We start from the raw sequence: 27830 nt of genomic DNA on the forward strand, positions 1-27830 counted from the left end.
AAAAGTTATTTTGAAACTAGTACTGTAAACACTTCAGGTTTCTTTTCAAATGCTTTGAGCAAAGAAATTCACACTTTAAAACTATCACTCTCATGATAACATTAGTGTATAATATAGTCATTGCAGTAGCAAATTGCAATGCCGTCCAGAAATTGCAATCACATATTATTCTGTTTTGTTCAATTTACTTCAACTTATCCATTGCGACACTCTCAGTATTTAACTTTTACTATTCCTTCCATCTGTAAAGAGGTTGGTTGGAGGTCCTTCTGCTTTAAGGCTCCCTCAGACTGGAACCATCTGCCTCCATCACTGAGGTCACTTACCACCTTAGGCTCCTTTAAAATGACTTTATTTACATATTTGAAAACTGACTGTCAGTTTTTTTAATGGCAATGTTTTCTCAACACAGTGAAACAACTATAGATATATTTTATATAACTATATATACAACTATGAATACATAGCTATATATATTATATATGTATATGTGTGTTTATGTGTATGTTTATATATATATGTGTATGATTGTGTATGTATATATATATATGTATTATGTGTACATGTATGTATATGCATATATAATTATATAGATGATTGTATGTAAATGTATATATGTGTGTTTTGACTCTGAGATGTAGGGGGGGTGGGGGGGTTGCAAGCAAAATTGTCTTCTTGTGTTTGTCAGTATTGGCTGTTCTGTGTTTTGTACTCTGTTGTATGTTTTGTGAAATGTTACATGTTCTTGGTCCCCCTTGAAAATGAGATGCTGCCCCTCAAGGGGATTTCCAATGAATAAATTTCAACTTATTACCAAAGCACTAAAGGAATGCATCAAAATTTGCTTGCAAACTTCCTCACACTCTCTAATTGTGCATATACACTGGCAACATTTTGTCACCAGTATGTTGCTAGTGTTTTTGTGCATTTTGGACAATGTGCATGAGTTTGCATTAATGCTAAGTCAAGAAACGTAACAAATCACTCAGTTTTGGGTGGACGGGATTTCTATTTGTAATGCATTAAAACAGGTATCAATGTAATTTGAGGTTTATGGGAAATAAACTTGACACCTTAGAAAGTCATTGCTTCTGCTAGGCCTAAACAATTTGCAAAAAAATCATCTAATATTGATTTTTTTTTTTTATCCAATATGGCAATTGAGATTTAATGTGCATTTGTTGAAAAACAAATACAAGCAATAAATCATTCTATATTATAGCCTATATAATATTAGATGGAATAAAACAGGGCAGATCAATTAAAAAAATATCTATCTGCGATTATTTTGGCTCTTAGTGCATAGATTGAAGAGAATGGTCATTTTAATGTCATTCTTGTTTCGATTAAGAAAAATGTAAAGAAGAGAAGCAGGATTTTTTGTAAATTATTGTACACAAGGACTTGAATGTTTGCAGAATGTGCATAAACTCTGCTGCAAAAAATACATATTAAACTGGTATTTTGGCACATTTCAAGTTAAAGAAATATTGCAGCTTCAAAATTTGTAAATTGTTGCGATTTAATTTAGTTTGCAATTATTACCCAGCCCTAGCTCCCACCTGAAAATGTTACTGCAAATAAGGACTCTCAGAGCTGAAATAATCCTTTTTATTGTATTTATCATACAAAGATAGTCTTCTGTGGTGTTGCTCAGTGGTTTTAATACAAAAAATAGTTCAAAGACATGAGATCTACTCATCTTTATCAAACTGGAATTTAAAGAGTGACTCTCAAAAAGAGGGATGCAGTACACTGCTGGGTCTTGAGGAGTGCTGTGGGAATTCATACCACCAGGCACAACAACCGTAAGATGTGAAAGAGGCTATTTTTTACATGAATATAATGTGCCTTGAGCAAACGTTGTTCCTTGCATTGTTTTTTTCTCTTTTTTGCCACAAACAAAAATAAAGAAAGTCTCTTTTTCTCTGTCTTATTTGCTCCTATTTCAGATTTAACTATGATATTTTTGTTGATTGAAATTTGTTCAGAAACACATTGAATTGTTTTGAGAGCACAGATGGGAGTCAGATTTGGCTCACTCTTGAAGATAGATTGTAAACAAACTATGAAAAAGCACACAGGGTGACATAGTCATTGACAAATGTTAAAAAAAGCAAGTGAAATCTGCCTTTTCCACTGTCCACACCACTGAAGATCAGCGCACAACAATGAGAACAAATATCCTCAATGTGGTAACTGTAATCTCAGTAAAGCAGTTAAACAGGTCTGTACGGAGACACAGTGCCAGCAAGTGCACTAGTTTTATAAGATCATGAACAAGATGTCAGTACTTTTACAGAAAAAAGCAGGAGCAAGAAGGGTGGGGTAGATAATCTAACCATGTCTGTGTCCAGTCCAGTCTTTGGTTTTTCTGTGGAAATCCCCATAAAGTGTTACAATGAGGTACATCATACCTGATCAGTCACAGTTCATACATCGATGCTAAACATAGTATCATGACCTGACAAAATGCATCAATCAAGTTAGCCACACATGAACAACAAATGCGTAATTGTCCTTTATTATCTCATGGGCTTACTTCATGAAAAGAACATGACTGACCATTCCCCCAGGGCCAGAACCTTCATCTTGCTTTCGTTTTCTGTGGGTTTCATTTTCACAGTTTTCTGTAAAAGATGTTGGGGGGGGGCTCTGTCTGCTCAGATGTTGTCAAAATTAGATGTGCATATATTTGTTAAAAACCATGATAAGACATAATGTGCGACAGCCTATTAGGGCCACCCAAAACATTAAAAAAACAAAAAGGATCCGTTTACTTTTTAAAGGAAAAAAAAAAAAGCCAAAATCTAAAAAAAAATATTTTTTGAGATTATATCGTAGATATATACAAGAAACCAGACTGAGTATTTCAGAGTTTAAAAAGTAGAAATTTATGAGAAAAATGTGTAATTTTAAAGTTGAAATAGTAAACAATTTTGAGCTTAACATAAAATTTCAAGATTTTTGAATTTCCAACATCATAATGTTGTAAATTTACAGGAAACTCAACTGAGAACGGTGGATGGATTGCACCAGTTTACAGAAATGTCCCTTTTAAATCTCGATCAGTGGTTCTCAAACGGTGTGAGGAGGAAAGTCAAGGTGTGCCTTTGGAATTTGTGCAACCATGCATGATAAAAATGACTACACAACAACCAAAGATACTTTTACATATGTTTGCACAGGTATTTTTGGATTTTGTCAATGATTAAGATAACCACTTTTAAAACTCACAATATCATAAGGTATCAAAATATTCAAAAAATAAACAACCTCTTGGGCAGCTAGATTTTTTTCTGCAATATTTTGTGGATTTTCTCACTGTAACTTTATTTAGTGTGCACGTATTTTGGAAAATCTTGTGTAAAAATACCATAAACAGTCTAGACTGGCTACAGCAGATTACTTGAATCAGCAACTGTGTATAAGGCTGGTATTGTTAAAATTTAGACTGCAAAAACATACATTTTGGCTTTTTTTCCTGTAGTTCAGTTGTTCCCAGATGGTGGAGTGAGGCATGTCCAGGTGCGCATTGTGCTTAGACCATTTGCTCCAGATGATAATGAAAATGTGATAATTCTGGGCTAATAGCACAATTATTTCCTTTTGATCAGTCCCAATAAGAAGTATAATTTGATTAGGCTCTCAACTGCAGTACTAGTGCAAGGAGAATGCAAATATACAACTTTTAAAGTTAAAAAAAAAAACATTCTCTTGTAAATTTGAAACTGTTTTCACTTAAAAAGGTTATTATTTTTTTTTAAATTAGTAGATCCTCTTCATAAATTTTTCTTCTAAAGTGGCACTAATACAGCATTGCAGTAATGAATAGTTTATAAAGAGATCTTTTGGAAATAACTTGTCATGTAAGTAGGCTCACTATTTCAGGATTTTGTCAATTTAATCAATTACAATTGATGTTTAATTTTTCCAAGTGGATCATGGGGGGTCTTAGCTTTACCTAGATTTGAGTGGGGAGACCCAAAGGAAAAAGGTTGGGAACCCCTGTTGTAGACCACGTTTTACATTTCTATACAGTTCATGAAGTCTTGCATAAATGCATGCTAACATATTGCATTAAAGCATTTAATGACAATAGTTGTGTCCCAATGCAGGAGGAGGCATCCTTTGGAGGAAACAGCCTTTGATGGAACCAGTCCAAGCCTGCATAGACCAATCAGGCTGAGCTAAATGGTCAGGTCCACTGAGGACTTCCTGTTTGTTTTGCCAGCTGAATCTGCAACCTTAATATCCACAGAAAAAAATAACAACTAGACTTTTTAATAGACAATCTGAAGGTTCAAGAATCTTTTTTGACAAGTTTATCGCAAGATTTTCAACTGGTTTGTTACTATTTATTTGCATTATAAAATGCATGGCTTAGTCACTTGAGAATTCTCCATCTTGTTTTAATTAGCATGCAATGAATCTTGGAATATGTTTGACTATGAAAGATGCAACAGATGAATACTTTCTAATCTAGAAAGAGCAGGGCACAATTCTTCATCTGGGTTTGAAGAATGCTTTTGCGATGAGACAGCCTTGGGCACACCTCTGTGATGCAATCAGCCTTGAAATGCAACCTATAAAGGATGCAACTCCTGAATTGGGACCAAGCTGTTGCCTTGTTAACTTCAGGTATCAATATTGCTATTAAGAAAATTTGATAATTTTATATTAGCACCTAGCTAAAAGAAATTGGTTCAGTTAAGCTAAACTGACAGGTCATCAGTTCTCTTTATCAGGATACAATTTTGTTGTTTCCTTGTCTAAATCAGAGGGATGTTTGTTTTTTTTTTACTTTATCAGAAGGTCTAGTAAGGTCAGGGTGAGGTAATGGCCTCTGGCTCCTCTGGTTTTGCATGACTGTCCCATGACCACACTAAATAAGGATGAAGACTATAGATTGCTGAACCTGAACTCTATATAATCAAAGGTCATTGGCTGGTTATGAAAGGGCTCTCTTTACAGTTGAAGTAGAGACTTAAACATTGCATGAATATTGTGTAATTTAAACAGAAAAATCTATGTCCAGATTATGTCAAGTTGACCTAGGTCCAGTAATGTTTAAATTAATTGGTTCGGGATAATTTCATTGATATATGTGGTCTTAAAAGTTATTATGAACAAACAGCACCACTCACAAACAAATGCATTCCACAAATGTAAACAGCATAAAATCTTATTTCCTCTTAACTTAGGGACTTTTTCCACACTCTTTCATCTATTTCTGGTTTGTTTCTCTGGTCTCTAGCTCTTTTTAGTTTGCCTCTATAAAGCTGCCATGAAAAGAGCATGTAAAGCGGAGATCCTGACCAGATGTCTTTTGTGTAGCCACTGGGGAGGATGATAAGCACATAACAGCCCCTGGAGGAACTTTTCTGAAGTTATGTAGTGTTTTAAACAGTAAAGGTTTTTTCAATGATGTTTTGCCTCTTTTTATAGAAACAGTAGTTTTCCGGGTTTTCTTTCAGCGTAACAAAAACCCAGTCACTAAGTTCATGGTGCATTTGTCTTTTTTTTTTTTTTTTTTTGCCTTTGTGCGTCACAGTTACAGTTGTTTTTTGGTTGCATAAACTTCAATGCACTATTTTCATACTTTAGCCCTCAGGTTCATACCAATTTATTTTTTTTAGTTTGTTTATTTTTTAAGTTTTTTTATTTTCATACTTATGGGGAGTTTCACAATCAATTCAAAGGCTAGGATTCTTGGGTTGTCAGTAAATATCACAGACTGTATACAACATGGACATAGTCTCAGTAACATCACCCATTAGAGTGTGACAAGGAATTATGAAGCCCAAAGATGATGGCTGCCGTATTGGAATAGCAGCCTCAAACTAACTTTTGATTTACCCAGGCAGGTTTTCAAGGAAGAGTAAGGTATTTTGAAATTGGGTTGAATGATGTCTTCTCAGTAGGAAGTATATTAGCATCAGGACATGTTGCGCAGCTACACCCTGCCAGAGCAAAACCAGACATGGAGGTTGGGTTACACAACTTTGCAGATAGGGCTGTTTGCGCCAATCTTTCAGCCAATCTTAAAAAGAAAAACAGATCTAAAAGCAGTTTTACACTATATAACAAAAAAAATCCAAAGTGATTCACATTTGCTACCAAACCCCTTTCAGACTAGCTTTTCCAAGACTTAGCTAAATTACGTGTATAAAAACAACCATGTCTGGGTGGCTGTCTAGCCTAACTTGTGAGTTGCCGCAGCGGCCAGTCTCTCCCTTAAGGGGCCACAATGACCGGCATCCTCTGTGGCTAATACAGAGGACTTATTACTGACAAATACCTCATACCCCACCTCCTAGCAAACAGCTGTGAACACTCAATGTGTTAGCTGAATTAGCCATGCCTATTATTATGTAAATTTCTGAATATCTACAAAGCTAAACCCAAACTGATGAGACATTTGAAAAATCCCTCTGTACCACTGAAGACATGAGCTACCAATTAGGAATGGGTACAAGTACTCACATAGGTTGTCACTGCTCAAGAAATATTTAATCACTCATCGACTGCATTTACAAAGTTTAGGCCACAATGATCCACCTCATTTAGTGTTTTATTCAAGGGGCGGAAAGCTACTAATTGCATTTACTCAAATTACTGTAACTGAGTAGTTTTTTGGGGTACTTATACTTTTTTAGTACATTTTGAAATCAGTACTTTTACTTCTACTCAAGTAAACTTTAACCAGAGTAACTGTACTTTTACATCATCGTTGTTCTTGCCGCAGGAGACCCACCTTACTAGATTTTCAAGAGTTACTGCAGCTCTGTCATGATGTCAAATTTTAAACGCTTTCAAATGTGTAGTTTAACTATATGTAGTGAAGACCAACACAGAAACTTTTACAATGTTAGATTTAACTCTATGTGAGTTAAATCAACACTGTCAATTTTGCTGTGTATTTTCCTTTATTATAGAGGTGTAACTTTAACGTGGTTACAGAGCTGTTCTCTTGTAGTTCTTGTCAGTAAGGAAAGATCATATTTTACTGTACAACTCCAAAGTAACTGCTCAGTACTCCATACTTAAAGTTAACTTAAAATAAAACACTTTTTACTTTTACTTGAGTACATTTATACACCGGTACTTTCGCTTTCACTTAAGTAAATGCAAACATAGTAACTTTTACTTGATAATAGTTGTGTACTTTTTCTACCTCTGTGTATTTATAACCACAGGCATGGACCTGAACTACAAAAACACCCTACATTGTGTTTTCATTTACACAGAAAACTCCTGAAAATATCCTTAAATTACAACTCCTAGGGATGCAACAAGATGATATCGGCGTGATACTGGTATTGGCAGACATTAGCTAAAAATGGCAAATACTGGTATCAGCAGATATCAAAATTTCTGCTGATATTTACATCCGATATTTTGGCCACAAATATCAGCATATATCAACTGTAAAATTTGGCCACATATACTAATAAATTAGTGGAGTTTTAGGCTGGACCAACAGACCTATGGAAGTTGAGATCTTTAAAGTGTTTAAAGAAAAAAGTTTGTTTCATTTTTCATCCTCAAACCTTAAATTGTGTTTAAAGGACTGAATCTTTAGTTATGTAAGACATTTAAATATCAATATTGATATTGATATCGGATACAATGAATCTGTAAATATCAGCATATTGGATATTGGCAAAAATCCAATATTGTGCATCCTAAAGAATTCCCATAAATTGCAATTAATGGATGGGTTCAAGCACTACTTACTTGATGTGGCTGGCATTACTTGAGTATGCTTTATTTCTTGCTGACAGTGCACACATTGTTTTAGGCTACAATATCTCAACTCATTTGGCGTTACATGTATAACTACATTTCCATGTTTGTCTGACCTAAAATACTTGGTGGGAAACAAGACAATAACAAATGGTACACAGCGCTGTAAGTTTGCCATAGCTTTGGCTTTTATTGCACAGGGGGCCGGATTGCAGCAAGAACAACTGCTTTATGACAGGTTCAGAAACTCTCAAAGGACACACTACTCGAAAAGCAATTGAAAAATTTATCTTGTTAGCAGACATGGTCCAGGTGGAACCAGAATGGAGAAGATTAGAAAGCCTATAATGATAATGGTGACTAGAGATGCTTCAGCTAGCTCATAGCATCTTTGTTGATTTAGAGTAGAAGCTACCATTACGACTAACAGCTAGGTGACTGTAAAAGGGGTGTGACAAGTGTGTGAGGAGAGAGCAGCAGGATTGAGTGGGTACGTGTCCTGGAGCTTAAGACTTGTGGCAGATTTCTCTGGAAGTTGAATGCTACTTTGTCTCACAGTTGCAAGTTTCAGTCTGGCAACAATGACCGAATAAAGTTTGAACACCTCGTGCTCCATGTTAGAGTTTTCTTTTAATTTATATCATTACATAAATCATTACCTTTTGTTACATGATCACTTGTAATTATTTAACTCACAACAGGGGTTTGAGGTACTTATTAGTACACTGATTTTGTTTTATATAATTTCTGTAAAATCCTATCCAATACCAGTTTCTTAACAAGGCTGTACACATGATTATCTCTGCTGTTAAAATTGGCATGTTAATATGGAAACTAATAAAAATTCTTTGGTTTTTGATGCCAGCCTCCAGTGAACCCTCAAGGAACTGCAGTTTTTGTAATTCAGTGTTGGTTTCATATTCAACACCCGAGGTTGCCACATGTTAAATACTGCTGGTACAAACATACCAGTGGAACTGAAAGATGAATTATTAACTTGGAGTTACCTCTGTACTCTTTCCCATAAAACCCAGTGAATAATGCAGGAGCTGATTACCATTTGCCCTGCGTCTAATGCAGCAGAGAGATAAACTATAGTTCAGTGCAGCTCTAGAGAATACTTTAATCACTGAAATCAATGTTGCTGGATAAGTTGTTGGTGGTCATAGATCTCAATGCAATCACATTGGTTGGATCAAAGTCTTTAAGTGATTATATTTAGATGAATGGCCATTGTAGATGCAACGCTGCCAATCTGTTCTAGAAAATTAAATCAGAAAAAAAGTAAAGTTCACTTGAAGTTGTGGCCAAACTGGAATGAAGAAGGTACATTTCAGTCCAATCACACCCCTGAGAGAGCAGTCCTGGCCTGGCTATGTTATGGATGACTGCCATAAAGAAGGTATTTTGCTGACAAGAGCCTCTGGGTGCCTATCATTCACACCCTGCCTTCAGACTCCAAGTCACAGCCTGTTTGTCAAGTGGTCAATGATGACCCTGAAAGCACAGAGGAACAGCAGAAATGCATTAAAAGCATACTGTTCTCTATTTGTATGTATATATGGCAACCAAGTGCATGTATGTTGGCATTATAGATATCTTGAGATCTCTTCTTTGTAATGGAAAAACTGTCTCCCCTTGAAGTAATCAAATCAAAGCAGCACTATTATTGACTGTGTCTACAAACGTCACAAGAGCGTCACTCTCCGCATAATAAACCGAGAACAATCTGACATTTTATGGTGCGGACTCCTAGCAGGAAAAAGACTATCTGTACGCACAACACTCTGCTTTGTGAGCCTGATCACAGAGCTGCCTCGCTGTTCCGCGGCCTACACGCAAGCCATCACACTGTGATTTCACCTAGTTTGGCTGTGCCTCTCTGCACTCTGGCTCTTTTATCTCATCTTATCTCAATTACCGCTTTCCCTCTGGAGCTTTTCAGGTTGACAAAAGATAATTCAGAACCAATAACTTCACACACCTTATCAAATATGATTAACATGCATGGCTCAGAAGAGAAATAGTTTCCGACATCTGACCACTGTCCAAGTACAACTCTGATAAAGTGATGGATTGTGATGACACTAGTAGTTTTACTCACTGTTGTTGCTGCTTTGTAAGCAGAGATTATTCAAGTTTTCATGCTCATTAGTGTCGACTTCACTGCACCAATTAGACACAAATGGCTTCAATGGCAATTTAGGGGAAATAGATCTGAGTAACTGGCCATGCACTTAAGGGAATTCTCAGCTTTCACCTTAGGAAACCATTAGCACAACAACCCTATTTATACTGTAAGTTTTACTTCAGTGACAGTGCCTTTAAAAGTGGAGTCCTGTCTACCAGCAGGCACAAGTGGGGCTATGAAAACCTGGATAGAAGAGGTGGCAAAATAGAATGAAAATTTAAAAAACAGCTAATAGCATTATTCTTGGCAAAAGCATCAGAGAGCAGTTTTTCCCTGGGCTTTACTAGTTAGCAGGACTCTGCATGCTCTGATGTTGTCAAAATTAGATTTACTGTACATATATTTTTTTTTGAAACAATGTTTGGAAAAATAATGTATTAGGGCCAACCTAAAAGCTGAAAAAAATGAAGAGAATCTGTTCATTTTTGTGCAACAAGATCAATATTTTCAGGAAAAAAACTCAATTTCAAGGATTTTAAAGTCATATATAAAAGGAATCAAATTCAGAAGATGTTGGAAATTTACAAGAACGAACTAAAAATGTTTCAATTTTGACAAAAAATGTCAAGATTTAAAACCTAAAATTTACAACAGTGTAAAGTAAAAAAACAAACAAACAAACAAACATGAAAGCTGAAAACAGTGGTTGGAATTTAGACTTTATAGACTCAAAAATGCTATGTTTTGGTTCAAGTACATTTATAACTTTTAAAGTTAAAAATTTCAATTTTTTCTTGTAATTAACAACTTTTTAGAAGAATGTTGGTTTTTTTCTTTAAAATTAAGAAAGATTATTCACTGTCATAGTAATGGATCGTTTATACATTGATATTTTGTCAAGAACAAATGTATGTAAGCGTATTATGTTGGGATTTTTTCAATGAAAACATTTAAAATTGATGTTTAATTTTTCTTAGCTTTTCTTAGATGTAAATGGGGGGAGGGCTAAGGAAAAAGGTTGGGAACCACTGCTCCTGGGGTATCCTCTTATTTGACCTAACATGATAAAGTGCCCTTCCCTATCCTGACCAAGCTCCTCAAAACAGTCTACATACTACATCCCCAGTGGCAATTGCTTGAGTAGAGCAGACTGAAGTCGATACAGACCCAGGAACAGATGCAGGTAAGAGACTTGTGAACTTATGCTGCTGTCTATTAAGGTGAACTTCCCAGTCGAGCAAGGGCTCTGATATCTCCAAACACATGGCCAAAATAAGAATTCCTACTCCAATTCCAGCCCCTTGACTACTTCTTCCCTGACTAAGCTCCTTGCTGTAAAGATCATTTTCACTGACGTCCTAACTTTTGTGAAATATATGGTTTAATGGTTACCAGATTCTTTAATACACTGGTATAGTAGGTATAACCACATAAAGTTTAATCCTAACCAATCTTTTTAATTATTTCACTATAAATATGATATATGATAAACTGATGCAACAGACATAACAATGGCATCGGTGATATTTTGCCCAATGAACAGTTTGTCCTGTTTTAGCCAACAAAATAGTTCACTGTAAGCTCTTGATTTATCACATCGTACATCATGATTTTTATCATATCTAACATAAATAGAGGAAAGTTTTCCAACTTCATGCCAAGAATTAATTATAGAACTTATTTAAAATTGTGAATGGGTACATTTTAGTCGAATTGACTAGCATTAAACAGCCATAAAGTCATCTATTTTATATAACTTAACTTAAAAGCATAAAGACGTCAGCACTGGCAATACATATGTAACATTAAATAATAGCATCGAAGGGAAAAGACCGTTTTCCTTTAGCCCAAGGCTTTAGTCTCACCAACTTCCGCTTTTCCATGCTTGCAGTTCATATAATCACTTCTTTGATAAATGAAAGGATTTCTGATGATTTCTTGTTGCTTATAGTTAAATGTCACTGTGAGAAAAAAGCACATCCCCTCCTCTAAATCTCTGAATGCACCAGAAATTGATCACACTTACATCTCCAGAGTCAGATAGCAGGTGCCGCTGCAGAGAACTTGCCTCCCTGATGAAGCGTTTCTTAGGCCCGACCCGGTCCGATAAGTTTCCCATGATGGCTCTCTGTGATGACCCTGATACACTCGACTGGTCGGTAATCTCACACAGCGTCTCTCCTCACTCTCTGTGTTTGTTCGTTTACCTACAAAACGCTTTCTTTCTTCCTCTCCTCCTGCGTCACTGACACACTTACACACAAAACACACATTTGACTTTCCTGAGACACAATTCCTCCTCTCTCCTTCATCTCACCCCACATACATATACACACACACGCACTTTATTTAAATCTGGGTTAGATCAGTTCCGTTTTGAGCAAGCGCTATAATAAGATGACCTCCGGAGATGGAGGAGAAGGGCAGGACGAGACAAAAGGAGGCGAGCGGACCGTGACAGTGTGAGATGGAGGAGAAGATTGACATTGAATAACTGCTAAAAACAAGGCAATGTTTTCTAACTTCTGCAGAATGATAGTGCAGTTTCACCTTAATCTAAACCAACATCTTTTTTGTGCCTGTAGGGAATTTCTTTCACAGAGTGACAACATCCAAACCAAAAAGCCTGAATTTTTTAGGACAAACAAGAAAAGTCCAACAACACACTCAAAATTTTGCCTATTGCATGGAGGCCTGAGCATAATCTCCATGCTTTATCGCCATTTAGATGCAGTCCAGTGAAGCTAAAGCTGGCTATCAGGGGCTTTCACATGAATTGGTTCCAATTCAGTGGTAAAAAAATTGCATTGTAGATTCATTTTAGATTCAGGAGGCACATGTTGCAAATACAGATATTGTGCAAAACACTGCAGAGGGCCACAGAGAAAGTCTGGGACAAACTTTCTGGTTGTGTTGATCTTGGACCCCACTGTGAACAAAGTGGAAGGCCTGATCTCTGAGCTCATCCAGCCCTGTACATGTGTGAATCAGGTCAGGTCAGTTATGGGAGCATATGCCAGTTCGGCACGTCAACCATGGTCCTGCTCTGCTCTGCCCTCCTCATGACCATCATCCAGGCCTGCACCAGGCCCATACCCCATCTCTCCAGGTTTCCTCCCAGCTGCCCCCTCCACAATGCACACTGTCTCCCCAGGTATCTGAACCAGCCCACTGGGTCCTGGAGCCCCAGTATGTGGTGAGCTGGATCAGGCCCAGGAGAGTGCACAATACCCCAAAATGCACCAAAGAGAAGTCGTCACAAAGCAGTACAGTTAGTGCCTCTAGCCACCAGTCAACATCCAGGCCTCACAAGACTCTACTAAGACCAGGAAGACCAAGGACTGAAAGACTGACTCTCATCGGGGAACACCACAGTCTCTTGCTCATAATCCATGTGTAAATGGGTTTTTGCTTTTTTTGGAGGGGGGGGGCAAAATATTATCTTTGTTAATCATTTAAATCTGACACTCAACTTGCAATATCTTTGGCATAAGATTTTAAAAAAGGCATGCTGTTATCAACTTCTTAGACACCTACCTCATGGCTGCAGGTTTAAGCATTCATAATACCTACAATGTTATTCATTGTCTCTCGGATACTTGCTTGCTTTTGTGAATCTTAATGAGGTATATCAGACCGACATTTCAGAGGCCTATATGCACGCTTATGTTTGTGTTTAATTTTCACGAACATAAGTGGCTAGTATTTATGATTTAACAGTTTTTTAACTTTTCATAGCCTGTGTCACTTTTTTGTCTACAACACCAGTTTCAGAGGGTTAAAACTGTAATGGAGCCTCCTGCTAAGAGTAGCCACTGTTGCTTCAGTTTTACTCATGAACAACTACTCAACTAAGGTGATGAGTTACCACATTAAGTAAAGACGAACTAAGGCTGTTGAAGGTAGCTGCTAACTTTAGCCACACTCTACTCAACACACCAGCTTCACATCATATACCCACTAATATAAAGACCCTTTCATCATTTTGACAGTTTTCTGAGCACTGTTTTCTACTTTAGACTAGTCAGTTGCACACAACTTAAATGCTCATTTGGTTGAAAAGGGAAATAACTAGCAAGAAAGCAGGTAACTTTATTTATGGAGCACATTCCAGTTACACTGAGGATTTAAAAACATCAACAAATATTTCCAAAATCATACAAAATGCTTAAAGAAGCTCGTTAACAATCACATCAGAGACAACACATAGATTTAAGCATTCGATCTGATTCTAGGTACGGCTAAAGGACCATCACCTGACGTTATAAACTGTGAGCAAGACAGAAATGTATTCATGGACTGAGCCATTGAACCATAGCAGCCTGGGAACATCACTTGTTATCATACTTATATCTTTATAGCAAAATAAGACACTGCTATTATACACTGCACTTTCTTCTTCTTAAAGCAAGTGGGATGCTTACTTTTTATGTTCTGGCATTTACAAATCAAATGGCAAAGTCTGTTGGATGAAGAGTGAAAAACTGTACTTGGTGTTATATAAAAACCTACTCAGAGGTCTACACTAAAAATCTAATCTCCAGTTTTAGACCCAAAATGATTTCTGTTCTGTCCTGAGGTTGCTGCTACAAACACTTTTAAATATATTTATCAACAGTGTAGGGGAAAGCCTGCCAGGCTGGTAAATCCAGTGGTGGACAAAGTATTCAACTCCAGTACTTGAGTCAAAATATTGATACTTGTGGTCAAATCTTACTCAAGTACAAGTAAAAGTTGCTCGGTGAAATTTTACTCAAGTTAAAGTACTAAAGTACTTACTTTTAAAAATACTTAAGTATTCAAAAGTACAAAGTACATTTTCTAATATCAGTACATTGCTGTATTGTTTTCTCAGTGCTTTTACAGAACCTTGTAACTCTCTGAAACCACCTAATGATGTACTGACTTACATGTAGAATCACTCTGCTAAAAAAAAGTCTATAAAAACACCTGTATAAACTTCACCATAAAAATGCAATCAAAAACAATAAGGACAACTATTGTCATTTAATTTTTATGATATGAATAATTTCTTATTTCTGAAATCTCAAATATCGAGCTGAGATATGGCCATGGGTGCGCTGGTTTTTCAGCTTGAATTTCTCCTGCCATCTCCATTGCCGAGTTTTGTTTGAATGAAGGCGGGAGAGCTTGCTACACAGAGCGAGGATGACGTAGCCTATTTCCAAATCCATCCCAGATGCGATTGGTTCTCTTCTGTGAGGAGCACAGTGTGTGCTCCTCACAGAAGAGCACACACTGTGCTCCTCACAGAAGAGAGGAGCACAGTGTGTGGCCAATTGCATGTAGTGGAGTGAAGGTCATAAGTTTCCAAAAAATCAAATACTTCAGTAAAGTACAAATACTGAAAAAAATGTACTTAAGTACAGTACTCAAGTAAATGTACTCTGTTACTGTCCACAACTGGGTAAAGCTGATTTAAATTCTACAAGATACATCCCGGGTTTTGATGCATTTGAAATGTAGATCTTGGAAAAACATTGCAGAAGCCCATTTCCCATGATTATGATAAATTTAGTTTTACTATCTCAAGATGTTGACTTTTTTACCTCTTTATCTTGGGCACTGGTATTCCTGTTTCTGGATTTGGGTGCCCCATGTAGACAAAGTGGTATATTTTATCTCTATGCTGTACATGCATAAGTAGTTTTTTAAACAAAAAAATCTCTTCCTGAAATATGCCCCATGTACAGAAGCTCCTTAAAACAGCTGGCCTGGGTTCAGATTCAGCTTGTGGCTCCATTCCTACATGACATTCCTGACTTTTTCTCTCCAGTTTCTGACTCTACCCACTGTGCTGTCTAAATAAGGCACAAAAGGCCACAAAATCTTTACCCATAGAGAATCATTGGTCTGGTAAATATCTTTGAAAAAATACCATAAACTATCTCGTCTGACACCTTCCCCTTTGGCGGTGGTTACAGGTATAGGAAAATTGTGATATAGACATGGTAAGTGATAATCTCAAAATTATTCAGAAACTATTTCAGTATATCAGTAATGATATCAGTCGGTTTCATAACCAGTTAAAAACCCCTCACAGAAGCTTTAAGAATGGGCAGAAAGCCCACATCAAATCTGTTTTCATTACATAAGTCTGTAATTTACTTAAAGCCAAAATAAGGCAGAAGTGGTCTATCTACTTAAAGAAAGTGGGGTAAAAGTCTTCCAGGCAAATGCAGTGTTTAACTAAAATCATGCAGTTAGCAATAAGACCGCTAATTCTGGCCCCTTCTTTGTGTTTGTGTCTCCATGTCTGTGACCTTTGCACAGACAGGCCAGAAAGAGCAATTCAATTAGAGTCCATCACATAACACACATCTCCGATTGGGTAAACACAATCAAACACACAAACAAACAGAGCAGCATGAGCCAAGGTCGAGCTCCTTCAATCACTTCAAACGTGCCTTCATCTTCTCTGATCACCAGAGTTAGATGGTCTTGCTTTTCCAGACCACAGGGGATGTTTTTCACCTGTCTCCTTTGAAATCTTTTCCTCTTTCCTTGTCTTTTATCCCTTTTCCACCTAACTAGTGTGTACAATTGGAAGAACTTGAGGGCTGCAAAGACTCATCACTCAAAGATAAACTAACTTGCCAAGAGCTAAAGAGAAGCTCACTTTGAATTTACCAGGGTTAAAAAGAATAGCACAAAAAAGGATGCCCCACTGTTTATTTGCTCCATCATCAGCATATTTTAAACTACACTTCATTCTAGAATATGGTTTGTGAGACAAAAAGTGCTGTTTCAATTTAATCTTGATACTAATACCTACATTTTGGAATCTGCAGATACAGGATAATGATCAAATATCAGCATGATACGCTTAAAAAAAGCAGTTAACTATTCAATAATATGATATAAATGTTTTCTTTATATATTTCCACATTCAGAGTCAATGGTAGAGACCTTGATCAGATGGGTATGGTGGGCAGTGAGAGTTAGTATGGATTGCGTTGACTCTGGAACACCACAACCAACAATCGAGCCTCCTAAAGGTGTCATGGACCTAAATTGACAAAACAATGCTGGAGGGAGATGCCCATTAATAACTATGTTAATGCATTGACTAATGCATTCTAGTTTCATGTATTAGAGTAGGTAGCACTTGCATTGTCACTACTTGGTGGTTGCAAGTAGCCTGGTTCTGTTGATGGGGTTGAATTTGGTCGAAGTGGTTGGGCTATGTGGTCGGATATCTGAAGTACAGGTTGGGCAAATACATCTCAATCCTTCTCGTTAGGGCACAAATATCCTGTCTTTCTGTTATATTCTCTTATTATGCAGTTAATCTTTCATTATAAATGACCCAGTATGAAGATGATTTGTTCAAGACAACTCTCTCATCTTGTGTCTAATTAAGAGACTTTGGGAAACACTTTCTCAACGGGAAGCTGCTGTGTTCATGTTTAACAGTTTTAATTACCAAATTGGCTTGATATGAAGATTATTCTACTAATTATCAGTTCTGCAAATTAAGGAGTCACAAACAAACAACCGAACTAAGATAAAGCTGATCAAATGCCCATTCTGATACATAAGCTATGTTAACACGTGCTTTGTTTTTTTTACCTTGATTAAAACCATTCTGATTTGGGTTTTCCCTTCGGTCTGCTCTACTGGAAATAAAAGGAGATGGTGGTCCAACTGCCTGTGCTTAAAAACAAAGCACTGTCACTACAATTGAATTCTCCTCTTATCTCGCGTCTGTATCTTGATGTCCAAATTTTATTATGATTTAGAGTCTCCAGATCTGTTTAACTTTTCTTCAACTCGTTTGAGGAACTGTGAGTTTCTAGCCTTTTGACCATCTAGACATTCAACAACCCCAAGTTCTTTTAAAGTTTCCAGCATTTAAGACTACAGACCAGGTTTGCACTGCTTCTGCCATGTTTGTATCAATTCCAGCGATTAAAAATAAAACTTATAAATACAGTATAGTATATACTATATAGTAATATGGATGAGAAAGTCTATTCAACAGATAGTAAAGACACTGGATTATTTTGGGTTTCTTTAAACAACATAAGGCTGGACATGAGTCAAGTGTGAAATCTATGTAAGCTGTGCAAAAACAAGGTAAAACACTGCTACAACACAGCCAACCTCTATACATGACAAGACACCAGGCTAATTAGCAGTTAGCAATAACTGCTAGGCTTGTGGCCCATGTGCAGTCACATCCAGCTCTGAATGATGCTGTAAAGTCCAAATTTACCTCAACTTCTGAACAAAATCTAAAACTTACATGCAACACTTTTATGCTTTTGCTATTGCAAAGACTTGAGCCCTGCATCATAGCTGATAATGAAGGCTTCAGACAGCTGCTTTAGGAGTGTGAGTAAGGCTTTAATCGTCACTCATTGATTGTTCACAGAATTGTGTCCTACATTAAACACATAGGTGATAGTGTGTTATGACAATGACATTTAACTGTGAAGCAAAATGTACCTTGAGGAGGGTAACTGGGGAAGACAAAGAGTCTGCATGGCCCCTGATGAATTTTAGAACCTCACAGACTCGCTGAAGGACACCATCTGCAGATGGATATTATCTGCTGACCATTCATCTTTTGCTGTTGCATACCATCCTTGCATGACGATGTAAATGTAGACTTAAGCACTGTTAAAGGATATTTAAGATGTTCATCACATTGCAAATTGTCATGTCTTTGTACCTGACCCAGCTGCTTTAATAAAGCCTCAACATACTCAACTCGTCTGCCTCTCTGTCTTCCCTGTGTTCATCTCCTACCAACAAGAGGTAAAGCACAAAGACATTCTTGCAAATACAAGTGGGCTTACAGTAAAGCAAAACATGAATATTATTGTATGAAAAACAAAAGCAATACAGACAACAGAAAAGGCAATTTCAAGAAAAAACAGATAAGATAATACATTTATGAATAGCTCAGTGATCATAAATAGGACATTTTAGTTTACTTTTATGATCTCTTAGCACTAAAATACATTTGTTTAAAGTTTTAGGATACTCTAAATTTTGCCTTTGCTGTTATTTTCAACAATAAAGAAGAGCTACTGTTGTAAATTCTGTGTTGGGTGTTTGTTATCTGAAATGAAAGCATTTTGTGATACGAAAGAAATAGGTGAACATGGGGCTCAATGATCTTTAACACTGACCTTCCAAACCTAGTAAGTTCCTCCTTAAATCACAGTGGACATTGGCAAAGTTTGAAGAAAATCCCTTAGTTTCCTTGAGATATTGTATTCACAAGCAAGGGAATATCATGAGGTCTAACAGCATTGACCTTTGACCAGTGACTGCCAAAATCTCACTGGTTTGTCTTTTTAGTCAGAGAGGACTTCTATGCAAAGTTTTAAGACAATCCTCAAAGCAGCCTTGAGATATTGCACCCACTAGGGATGATGACAAAGCCTAGAGACCTTAACCTTTGACCTATGACCTCCAAAATGTAATCAGTTCATCCTCGAATCAAAATGGAAGTATGTGCAGAGTTTTAAAATATTAATTTAAAGGATTTTTGAGATATTGTGTTTGCAAAAATGGCTTAGATAGACTGACAGACAGAATGTACGACCTGAAAATATGGAAAATTGCTTTGTTGTATAAAGCTGCAATGTTACTCCTACTTTTGCTATGTGGTAATCCATTGTCATAATATGGATAAATTACTCAAAAATGAGTTCTTTTCTTCTCTTAAACAGAGAAAGGTCAGAGAAAAATGGAGGTTATTTAGAGCTGGCTACTGTTAGATGTATGCTCCAATATCAAAGGCATTTTCTGATACTGGTCTTGGAATTGGAACAACTCTAGTATGTGAGGAGTACATGATGATACTATAGATCCAAGAGAACATTTCTGTTACTGCACTGGTGAGAAATAAAGAGCTAAGATAAAAGCGAACTGCATGCTGTGTTTTGTTGTAGGTACTCTGTTTCCCGGGATATGAAATGAACGGCTGACAGGTGTATCAAATATAACAGACGACTGCACTTTTGTATGTGCTTGTGCTTGATTGTGTGTGGGAGTCTGACAGGATGGATGGAGAGATGGGTCTGATGGAGAGAGGGAGAGGAAAATGAGCAGAGTAAATCTTAACTGTAAACAAGCACACACTCACATACAAAATATCTGCACTGTTTCTCTGTCAGTCTTCTGTCATCTATTCGGCACTAGTTTGGTATTTTTGGGATCATCCGTGAGAGGCTGCATCAGCTGACTGTTTTGCTGCAGAACTGGTAGGTCTTTTCAAGCCTCAAGTGTCAAACTGTCAGCTGTTCTCACTGCTGCAGGAGGATAATAAAATATGAGATGTATTTGTTCATATTTGTCTTGTTTTAAGCATAAAAACACAAACAGGCTACTAAAGCAAACAAAATAATGATTATATAAGGGATGCAATGCAGTTACAGAAAGTAAAATACATCTCACAACATCCATAACCTGCCTTAAACTCACACAAACTCTCTCCTTTCCCCTCCTTCCTGACTTACGTAAGAGATTCTATTTATATATGTTCCCTAATTGGATAGACTGAATAATTTTGAAGACTTTTTCCTGCCTTTTTTCCAGCCTGTGGGATGGATATCAAGCCTCCTCTCATTCTGTCTGGAATATCTGAAAAAAACGACTCCCCCTAAAAGATTCATAAGCTGCTAATGAGGTTATGCACCACATTTCAAAGCAGAAAACTAGTGTGACGTTATGTGTGTGTGTGTGTCTACGTAAGGAGGAGCTGGGCAAAAGATTATCCATATGAAAGACATGCAGTCGCAGAGGTGTCACGGTACTGGGATGGAAAACAACGCCTGCAGCCACAAGTTATGCAGTTATGATGTTGTAAAGCACCAAGACAGTCAATGTGAAGTTTTAGCATGTTTTTAAAAGCTCCAGTTTTACAGAATGGTTCTGATGATGGATGGGTTGTCTGATGTGATTTGTTTGGGCAAGATTTTACAGATTTACATGACATTCATTTGGGTTGAATTGTGCATTTCAGGGTCACAGCCCCTTATTTTCAAAGATAAAGTCAATTTAAACTGAAGATATCTCATCTAATCAGCAGGATCAGTATCAAGGCTGATCTGGAAACATTTTATTGACTAAGATTATTTCAATTAAAACCAATCTAGATGTAACATTTAAATTCTAACAGGTTTGCTTGTACCTGTTGCCTTCTCTATTGAAATGTGACAATATATTCAACTTTAGGGCAGATTTGCTCTTTTTAGACATACTTCCCTCATCCTCAGCCCTTCCTGCATCCACACTCCATTCACCCTGTCAGTGAGATGGAAAGTGACAGACAAGTGCTGGAAAACACTTGAAAATAAGATTCTACGAGAAATTTCAAGTGACAGTAAGCATCTCAACTTTAACGTTTATCTCTCTTCCTCCATGAATACATTTGGCAGTACATCCCAGCTGGGTGTAGATTTTCTGCATGGGGAAAACATCTTCTACACCTACGTTCATCGTTGAATGACTGACACCATTTCTTACTGACAGAGTGGCCCACTACCAACTGGCTGAAACACACTCAAAATGTATTCTAAAATAAATAAATAAATCTATATTTCCTGCTGTAAAGTAATTTTAGCCTGTGGTCTTACTGATCCAAAATAAGTGCGAGAAACTAAAAAAACGAATTCCAAGCAAAAGCTCGAGTGTCAGGAGGATATAATATGATATATGATATAAAGAAACACATTAGGATAATATGATACCATAATATGAAAAGACAGTAGGATTAGCAACAAATCCCTTAATATGCAATACAATACGATATGATACAATAACAAACAATACAATATGAAAAAACACAACATGATAAGATACGATATCACAAGATATGATACAATATGATATGACATTCTACATGATACAATATAATATGACTAGAGCCCTGTGAGAGACTCTTTCCTTAATTCCACTCCTGCCTGGATTCTAAGAATCCATGTCAAATATTTAGAATAACAAGTTATTATAACAGTTTTTAATTAAAGGAATGGTAAAATGAATGTGTTAAGCACAACCTTGACAAAGTTTTCTCCCTGAATGAAGGAAATCTAAGAAAACAACCTCAACACTCAGGTCTTCTTCATGCGTAAAGTTGCCACACAGGGATAAAAAACAGCTGAGAGCCTTAGACTGATTTAATTCCTGGTAATGGCTTAGAAATAGTGATGTCAGAGTAATATTTACTGACCTTGTTTAGACATCATTTATCATAATTAATGTTTAAGTCATACAGAGGCTGAATTGTTTGAATTAAGCTGTAGATGTAGGTAATTGTGCCTACAGATGTGAAACATAGAGGGACATATTTTGTCTATTGCACATCTTGTAAACCTAAGTCTGATAAAATTACAGTAAAGATCAGTGAGTTGGCTGCAGCTTAAGAAACACGTGATGATAAAGTAAAAGATATGCCAGGATAAGGGCTAGTGTTAAGTAGATGTGATGATGAAAATCCCATATGGCAACATACAAGTGTAATAAGACCTGCAGCTTCAATCCCTCACTACACACTTGTGAATAAAAACCATAATAAACAGGCCTGTAGCGCAGCAGTAAGAAAGGGAGGAGTGGCTGAGGAGACAGGGAGAGAACAAGCAGCCAACACAATCTGCAAACACGCTCATTAACTGCAGCAGAGCTGTCAGGGCTAAAGAAAATTTTAAGACTGGAAAACAGCCAAACGGGCTCCAGAAGTATCACATCCTATCACGTCTCTTCTATCGAGTGTCTGTCAGATCAGTATCACATCGTCCTTGTTTCTGCCTCCTTCCCAGCAGCAGACTTTAATGCTGTCGGTTTCCTCCAACCTGAGCTGTTTGAGTGCAACTGATCCAGTTTTTTCATGACTGTGAACGCAATGACTTCACATTATTGAAACTACTTGGAGGGCAGGCACTGAATAAGAAAATAACAGATACTTTACATCACCAAGTCCGATGCCTGGCATCGGATGGAGCGGTGCAGTCCTGTGGAGCAGTGGAAACATGTTCTGTAGAGTGACAAATCACGCTTCTCTGTTTGGCAGTCAGATGGGTAAGTCTGGGTTTGGTGGACACCAGGAGAACTTACCTGCCTTTCTGCATTATACCAACTGCACAGTTTGGTGGAGAAGGGATAATAGTATGGGGCTGATTTTTAGGGTTTGGGCTAGGCCCCTTTCACAAGTGAAGAGCAATCTTGATTCTTTAGCATACTATGCTTCCAACTTTGTGGCAACAGTTTAGGGAAGGTCCTTTTTTATTTCAACACGGCTGCGCCCGACTAACAAAGCAAGGACTGTAAAGACCTGGTTTGATCAGTTTAGTGGAAGAATGTGACTGGCCCACACAGAGCCCGGGCCTCAACCCCCTCAAGCACCTTTGGGATGAACTTGAAAAGAAATTGCAAGCCAGGCATTCACGTCCAATATCAGTGCCTGACTTCATATATGCTCTATAGAATGAATGGGCAAAAATCCCCACAGAAACACTCCAAAATCTTGTGGAAGTAAGCCAGAGAGAAGGTGCTGTGTAATTTATATTTTGCCTGTTAACTGAGGCTCATGAGAAACAGATTAATAAAGCAAAAGCTGGTAGATATTACAGATGAAGACCTAAATGCTGCACAGAAAAGAAAGTGTTGGCTGAAATAAAATGATTGCAAATGGTTTCCAGATTAATATTGTCCTAACAAGACCAATAATACAAATATGTAATAATGCAGCAAAGCTCCAATTCAACATAAGAACTGTTTTATGTTAGATGATATACAAACATTTTTGGCCCAAATGTATCACAACAAAACTTTTTAAAAGCTTGATTCTTCAAGTAGGTCACTCTGTGGTTTAAAAATCTTCATTATGAGATGCATATAGAGAAATCAAAAGCTAATGCATGTTGTTTGTGTGACAGAGACAGGCCTGAGGAGGATACACAGAGAAAGACATTTTCATTAGAGCTTTCTGCTAATCCTTGTGTCTTCCATGTAATGTGATTTCCACCAGAGTCGATTGCCCCTGCGGCTCACAGACGAAATAGGCTGCTCACATTAGACCAAGCTTTTACGCTGTTTTCTTTCACACAAACACACAAACATGAAACTCAATCCTTTCCCTTACCTCAGTCATGTGAATCAAGTAGAATCTCAGCTCTTCTGCGTAATCTGTAAGACAAAAAAGAGAGAGTTTTATCTTTCACGTGCTCTCTCTGTTTTGTTTTTACTAACTTCCCTCCTTTGTCTTGAACATCAAGCAGCAGCTTTGATTTCTGATTTTGATTTTGATTTTGCCATCACATTTTAAGTGATGGACGGCTTTTACTTTAGGTCGGCCTTGCAGAGATCCTCCCATAATGCACTGCAGTATTCCTCAGTGAGACAGGCCTGTGGGTCTGCAGCCGAGATAAATGGTTTTTAATCGAGTGGGCCAAAGAAAGACACTCACACGTACAGCCACACAATCTATACATGTTGTGGTGTTGTTCATTGTTATATTACTAGTAAAGACAAACACAGAGACAAACCCACATTATGACTGACAGGTAATCCCTCTGCCCAGGGTAAGATTCGATATGATTACATACATTTCATAGAGACAGGAATCATCCATTCATGCCTACATACCTCCTTTTCCCATCTGTCCTCTACCTTATATTGGTAAAGATAGCTATCTAACAGTCCATCATTTATTAATGTATTTTTCGACCAACCAGTATCAGTTATACTCCTCTTTTCTGTGAATGAGTTCATCTGAGACTTATTAATGTGGGACTCTATGGGTCCATTTTGATCAGTATTGATCTACAATGACCAAACGTTACAAGATTCATGTTCTCTTTTATGATTTATGTTTAAGCTTTTTATACCTTTGATCATAGACGAGGACAGAGGATAGAGTAGACAAACAGGGCTTAGAGTGTGGGGATTAAAATGCAGAAGGAGCCACAGGTGGCATGTGTAAAGACGTAACTGCTAGGCCATCTGCATCCTGCAAGATTCAGGTTTATATGCGGTTTGTTGTTTTTTTCCATTGTTTTTATTTAATAATTACACAGTTAAATCAGTTAAGAATACACACCAGCTGAATCCAAGGAATATTTCTCTAAGGGGACTGTAAAATGTACCATAACATATTGCATAATATCTAATCTTACCCTATAGCATGGCAGCATATGATATCTTACTGTATTTTTCCACTAAATTCCACTGTATCATATTGTTTGTTTGAATAAAGGCTTACACCATACTGTGCCCTGTCCAAAGGGTATCACTAGTATAAAATGGTTATGTACAGTAAAGTATGGTGTGATCATGCTGTGTCTTATTAGGGTTGGGTATCATTTGGATTTTATTTGATACTGGTACTAAATAAATACTTTTTCTATGGTTCTGGTGCCTGAACTGATACTTTTGAAAGAAAAAAAAGTGTGTTGAAAGTTGGCAGGTGAGTCAAAGCTTTCTTGGTATCAAAAATGATTTACAGAAATATCTACAAAGGATACCAGTAGAACATGGGATAACCAAAGTGGAGAGCGTGCCTTTCATTTTGGGTGAGAGTGAGTCGCACTGGGGTGGCAGGGTATCAAAACAAAGTATCAATATCTGTGTTTTGATTTGGCCCAATTGGTACCGGTACCATATCGGATTTCATTACTCATCCCTATGTCTTCACCATCATACCTAACGGTATGGTATTGTACTGTATAGCAGAGTTTCCCAATCATTTTTCCTTGGAGCCCCCCTACATGTACCTAAGAAAAGTGGAGTCCCCCCCCCCAGTACCCAAGAGAGAAGAAAAAGTGTCACACTGCTGTCAAAAATCAACATAGATTTTAATTGTTTCACCGCTAAAATCCCCCAAAAGGCCTTTGTATGCTTTTCTTATCAAAAGACCTTTTGAATAAACCACTTAATAACTGCTTTATCATGGTTTTAGTCAATGCTTAAAAATTTACTTTGGGCAGCCTCAGCGCAGACAAGGCCTGGCTTAGTTCCAATAAATGAAGGTTAGAGTCAGTTTATGAGGGCACAGTAGCCATACTCCCACCTATGACCAGCTGACGGCCAGCTGATCCCAATTAGTGCCTCCCAGCTCCCACAGCCAATCAAAGCCCTTTCTCTCAACACAGCGGTGTATTTAAATATGACATACTTCTCTCTGTTCCCTGCTTGCATCAATGCTGATATACCACACAGCAGCTGGTAAAGCTTAACCTCCTCCACCCCGGCCTCCTCCTTTACAGCATAAAGCTTGTTACACCCTCATATTTAGATTCATGCCACTATGGATTAATTGCTTTTGAACTAATTGGTCGCACTCAGTACACATTGTCATATATGTATCCATCCAAAATCGGGGTTTCTAGCTATACACCCCCTAGAAAATCAAAGCATGCTGCTTGACTAGGCCAGGGAGTATTTTTGAGCAAATCCTTCTCCACCAAGTAAAACTGCATATTCATTTTGCAATGAAATGGTAACATGTATGAAAAGTGTTCCTGGCTGAAAAAAGTTTCTGTCTGTGTTTGCATTATCTATCAAAGTTTATCCTAAAGATGATGAAGTAATTCATCCAAAAACTGGTACTTTTCTAAATTTAACCTAATCTTTTTGGTGTCCTATCCTATCCTATCTTAATTAGTATATTGGTTATAGTGGGGTTAGGTTAGGAAAAGATCAGTTTGGCCCAAGCTTATAGGTCAGCGTGGATTTCTGCATGAGACACAGCTATGTCCTGTACATTTGGGCCAATATGAGCACACTGCTCTGCAGCAAAAGAGATTTTTTTCCAAAAACTATGAGGGCAAACTCTGAAAATGAGTCCCAGCTAATCAGGATGGTATTACTTGCCAATTACAGCGCAGACAGGTGGGATTAGATGGTCAGCTTTCAGGGACATGCTAAGAATCAAATTGGGGTCTGAATTTCATTCTCTAGTAACTCTATTCATGATTTTTTTTTTCATGTCTTGTTATTCACAGGTGACAAAAACAGACCTCTGAGAGGGACTGACTGAAACAACTTACTGTTTCAATACTTTAAAAAATAAATCCCCTATAAGTCCTGGGGCTGTCTTTATTTCTAAGTAACATTTTGTGTCAAAGTTCTAACACTTTTGATGTATTTATTTATGTTTTAAGATTTATTTCTGAGCTTTTATGCATTCATTCAGATATGACAGTGGATACAGTTGGAACTGGGAGGGGAGCCATATACTGGATTTGAACCAGAGGGCTCTTTCTGCAACAACTTTTCCTCTCCTTGTGTCTGGTTCCTTATGATGCATGGAGAGAGTACCTGAATGTACTACTTGCACATATTTAAGAGGCAGCATAGGGAATCTAACCCCCTGAGACCCTGCATGCACAGATGAGGACATTGTTACCCTTTGTCTTTCCTACAACATAGTTAAAAAATTCTGCTATTAGAGTTTTTTTTTTAATAATTGACCAGAATTTCCATAAAAGTTTAAGTCATTTTCTTGGGATGTCTAGAGAGTTCTCTTAGAAATTTTCAGAAATCTTCAGACTTTTCCCAGTAAATTTAGGGAATATTTGAGGACATTTTGGGGTATTTTTGAAGAGATTTTTGGAATTTTACATTGATTTCTTGTAATGTTTTGACAATCTGAAAATTTAGGGGGATTTTTATGTTTTGGAAGTCTGTTCAATTTAAACAGAATTTTTCAGGACCTCTAGAACTTTTAGCAGAAATTTTGTTTCATACCAGTCCTTACTGACTGAAGGGCCCTCTACCAACTGGCCCTACACACTCGAAATGTTTAGAAATGTATATATCAATAAAATTTTGTGTGTTGTACAGTTAGATAAGTCTGTTGTCTAGATATGCGAACATCATATTTTGGTCAAAATTACTTTCTGTTCAAAGACGGGACTTAGGTTTTTCATTATCAGGTCCTACTGATCCTAAATAAGTGAGAAAAACTAATAAT

General features: G+C 37.3%; 1 protein-coding gene across 3 annotated transcripts in view; it reads right to left on the minus strand.

The window, feature by feature from the left end:
• The window catches only part of rgs3a (regulator of G protein signaling 3a), a 299175-nt gene that overhangs the window by 134833 nt on the left and 136512 nt on the right, over window positions 1–27830 (minus strand). For all 3 annotated transcript variants that reach the window (XM_041810282.1, XM_041810284.1, XM_041810283.1), the window contains one exon: window positions 24000–24043. In XM_041810282.1, the coding sequence (XP_041666216.1) occupies window positions 24000–24043 (44 nt within the window). The remainder of the gene's footprint in view (window positions 1–23999; window positions 24044–27830) is intronic.

The sequence above is a fragment of the Cheilinus undulatus genome, linkage group 17, assembly GCF_018320785.1.
Source record: "Cheilinus undulatus linkage group 17, ASM1832078v1, whole genome shotgun sequence".
Taxonomy (NCBI): domain Eukaryota; kingdom Metazoa; phylum Chordata; class Actinopteri; order Labriformes; family Labridae; genus Cheilinus; species Cheilinus undulatus.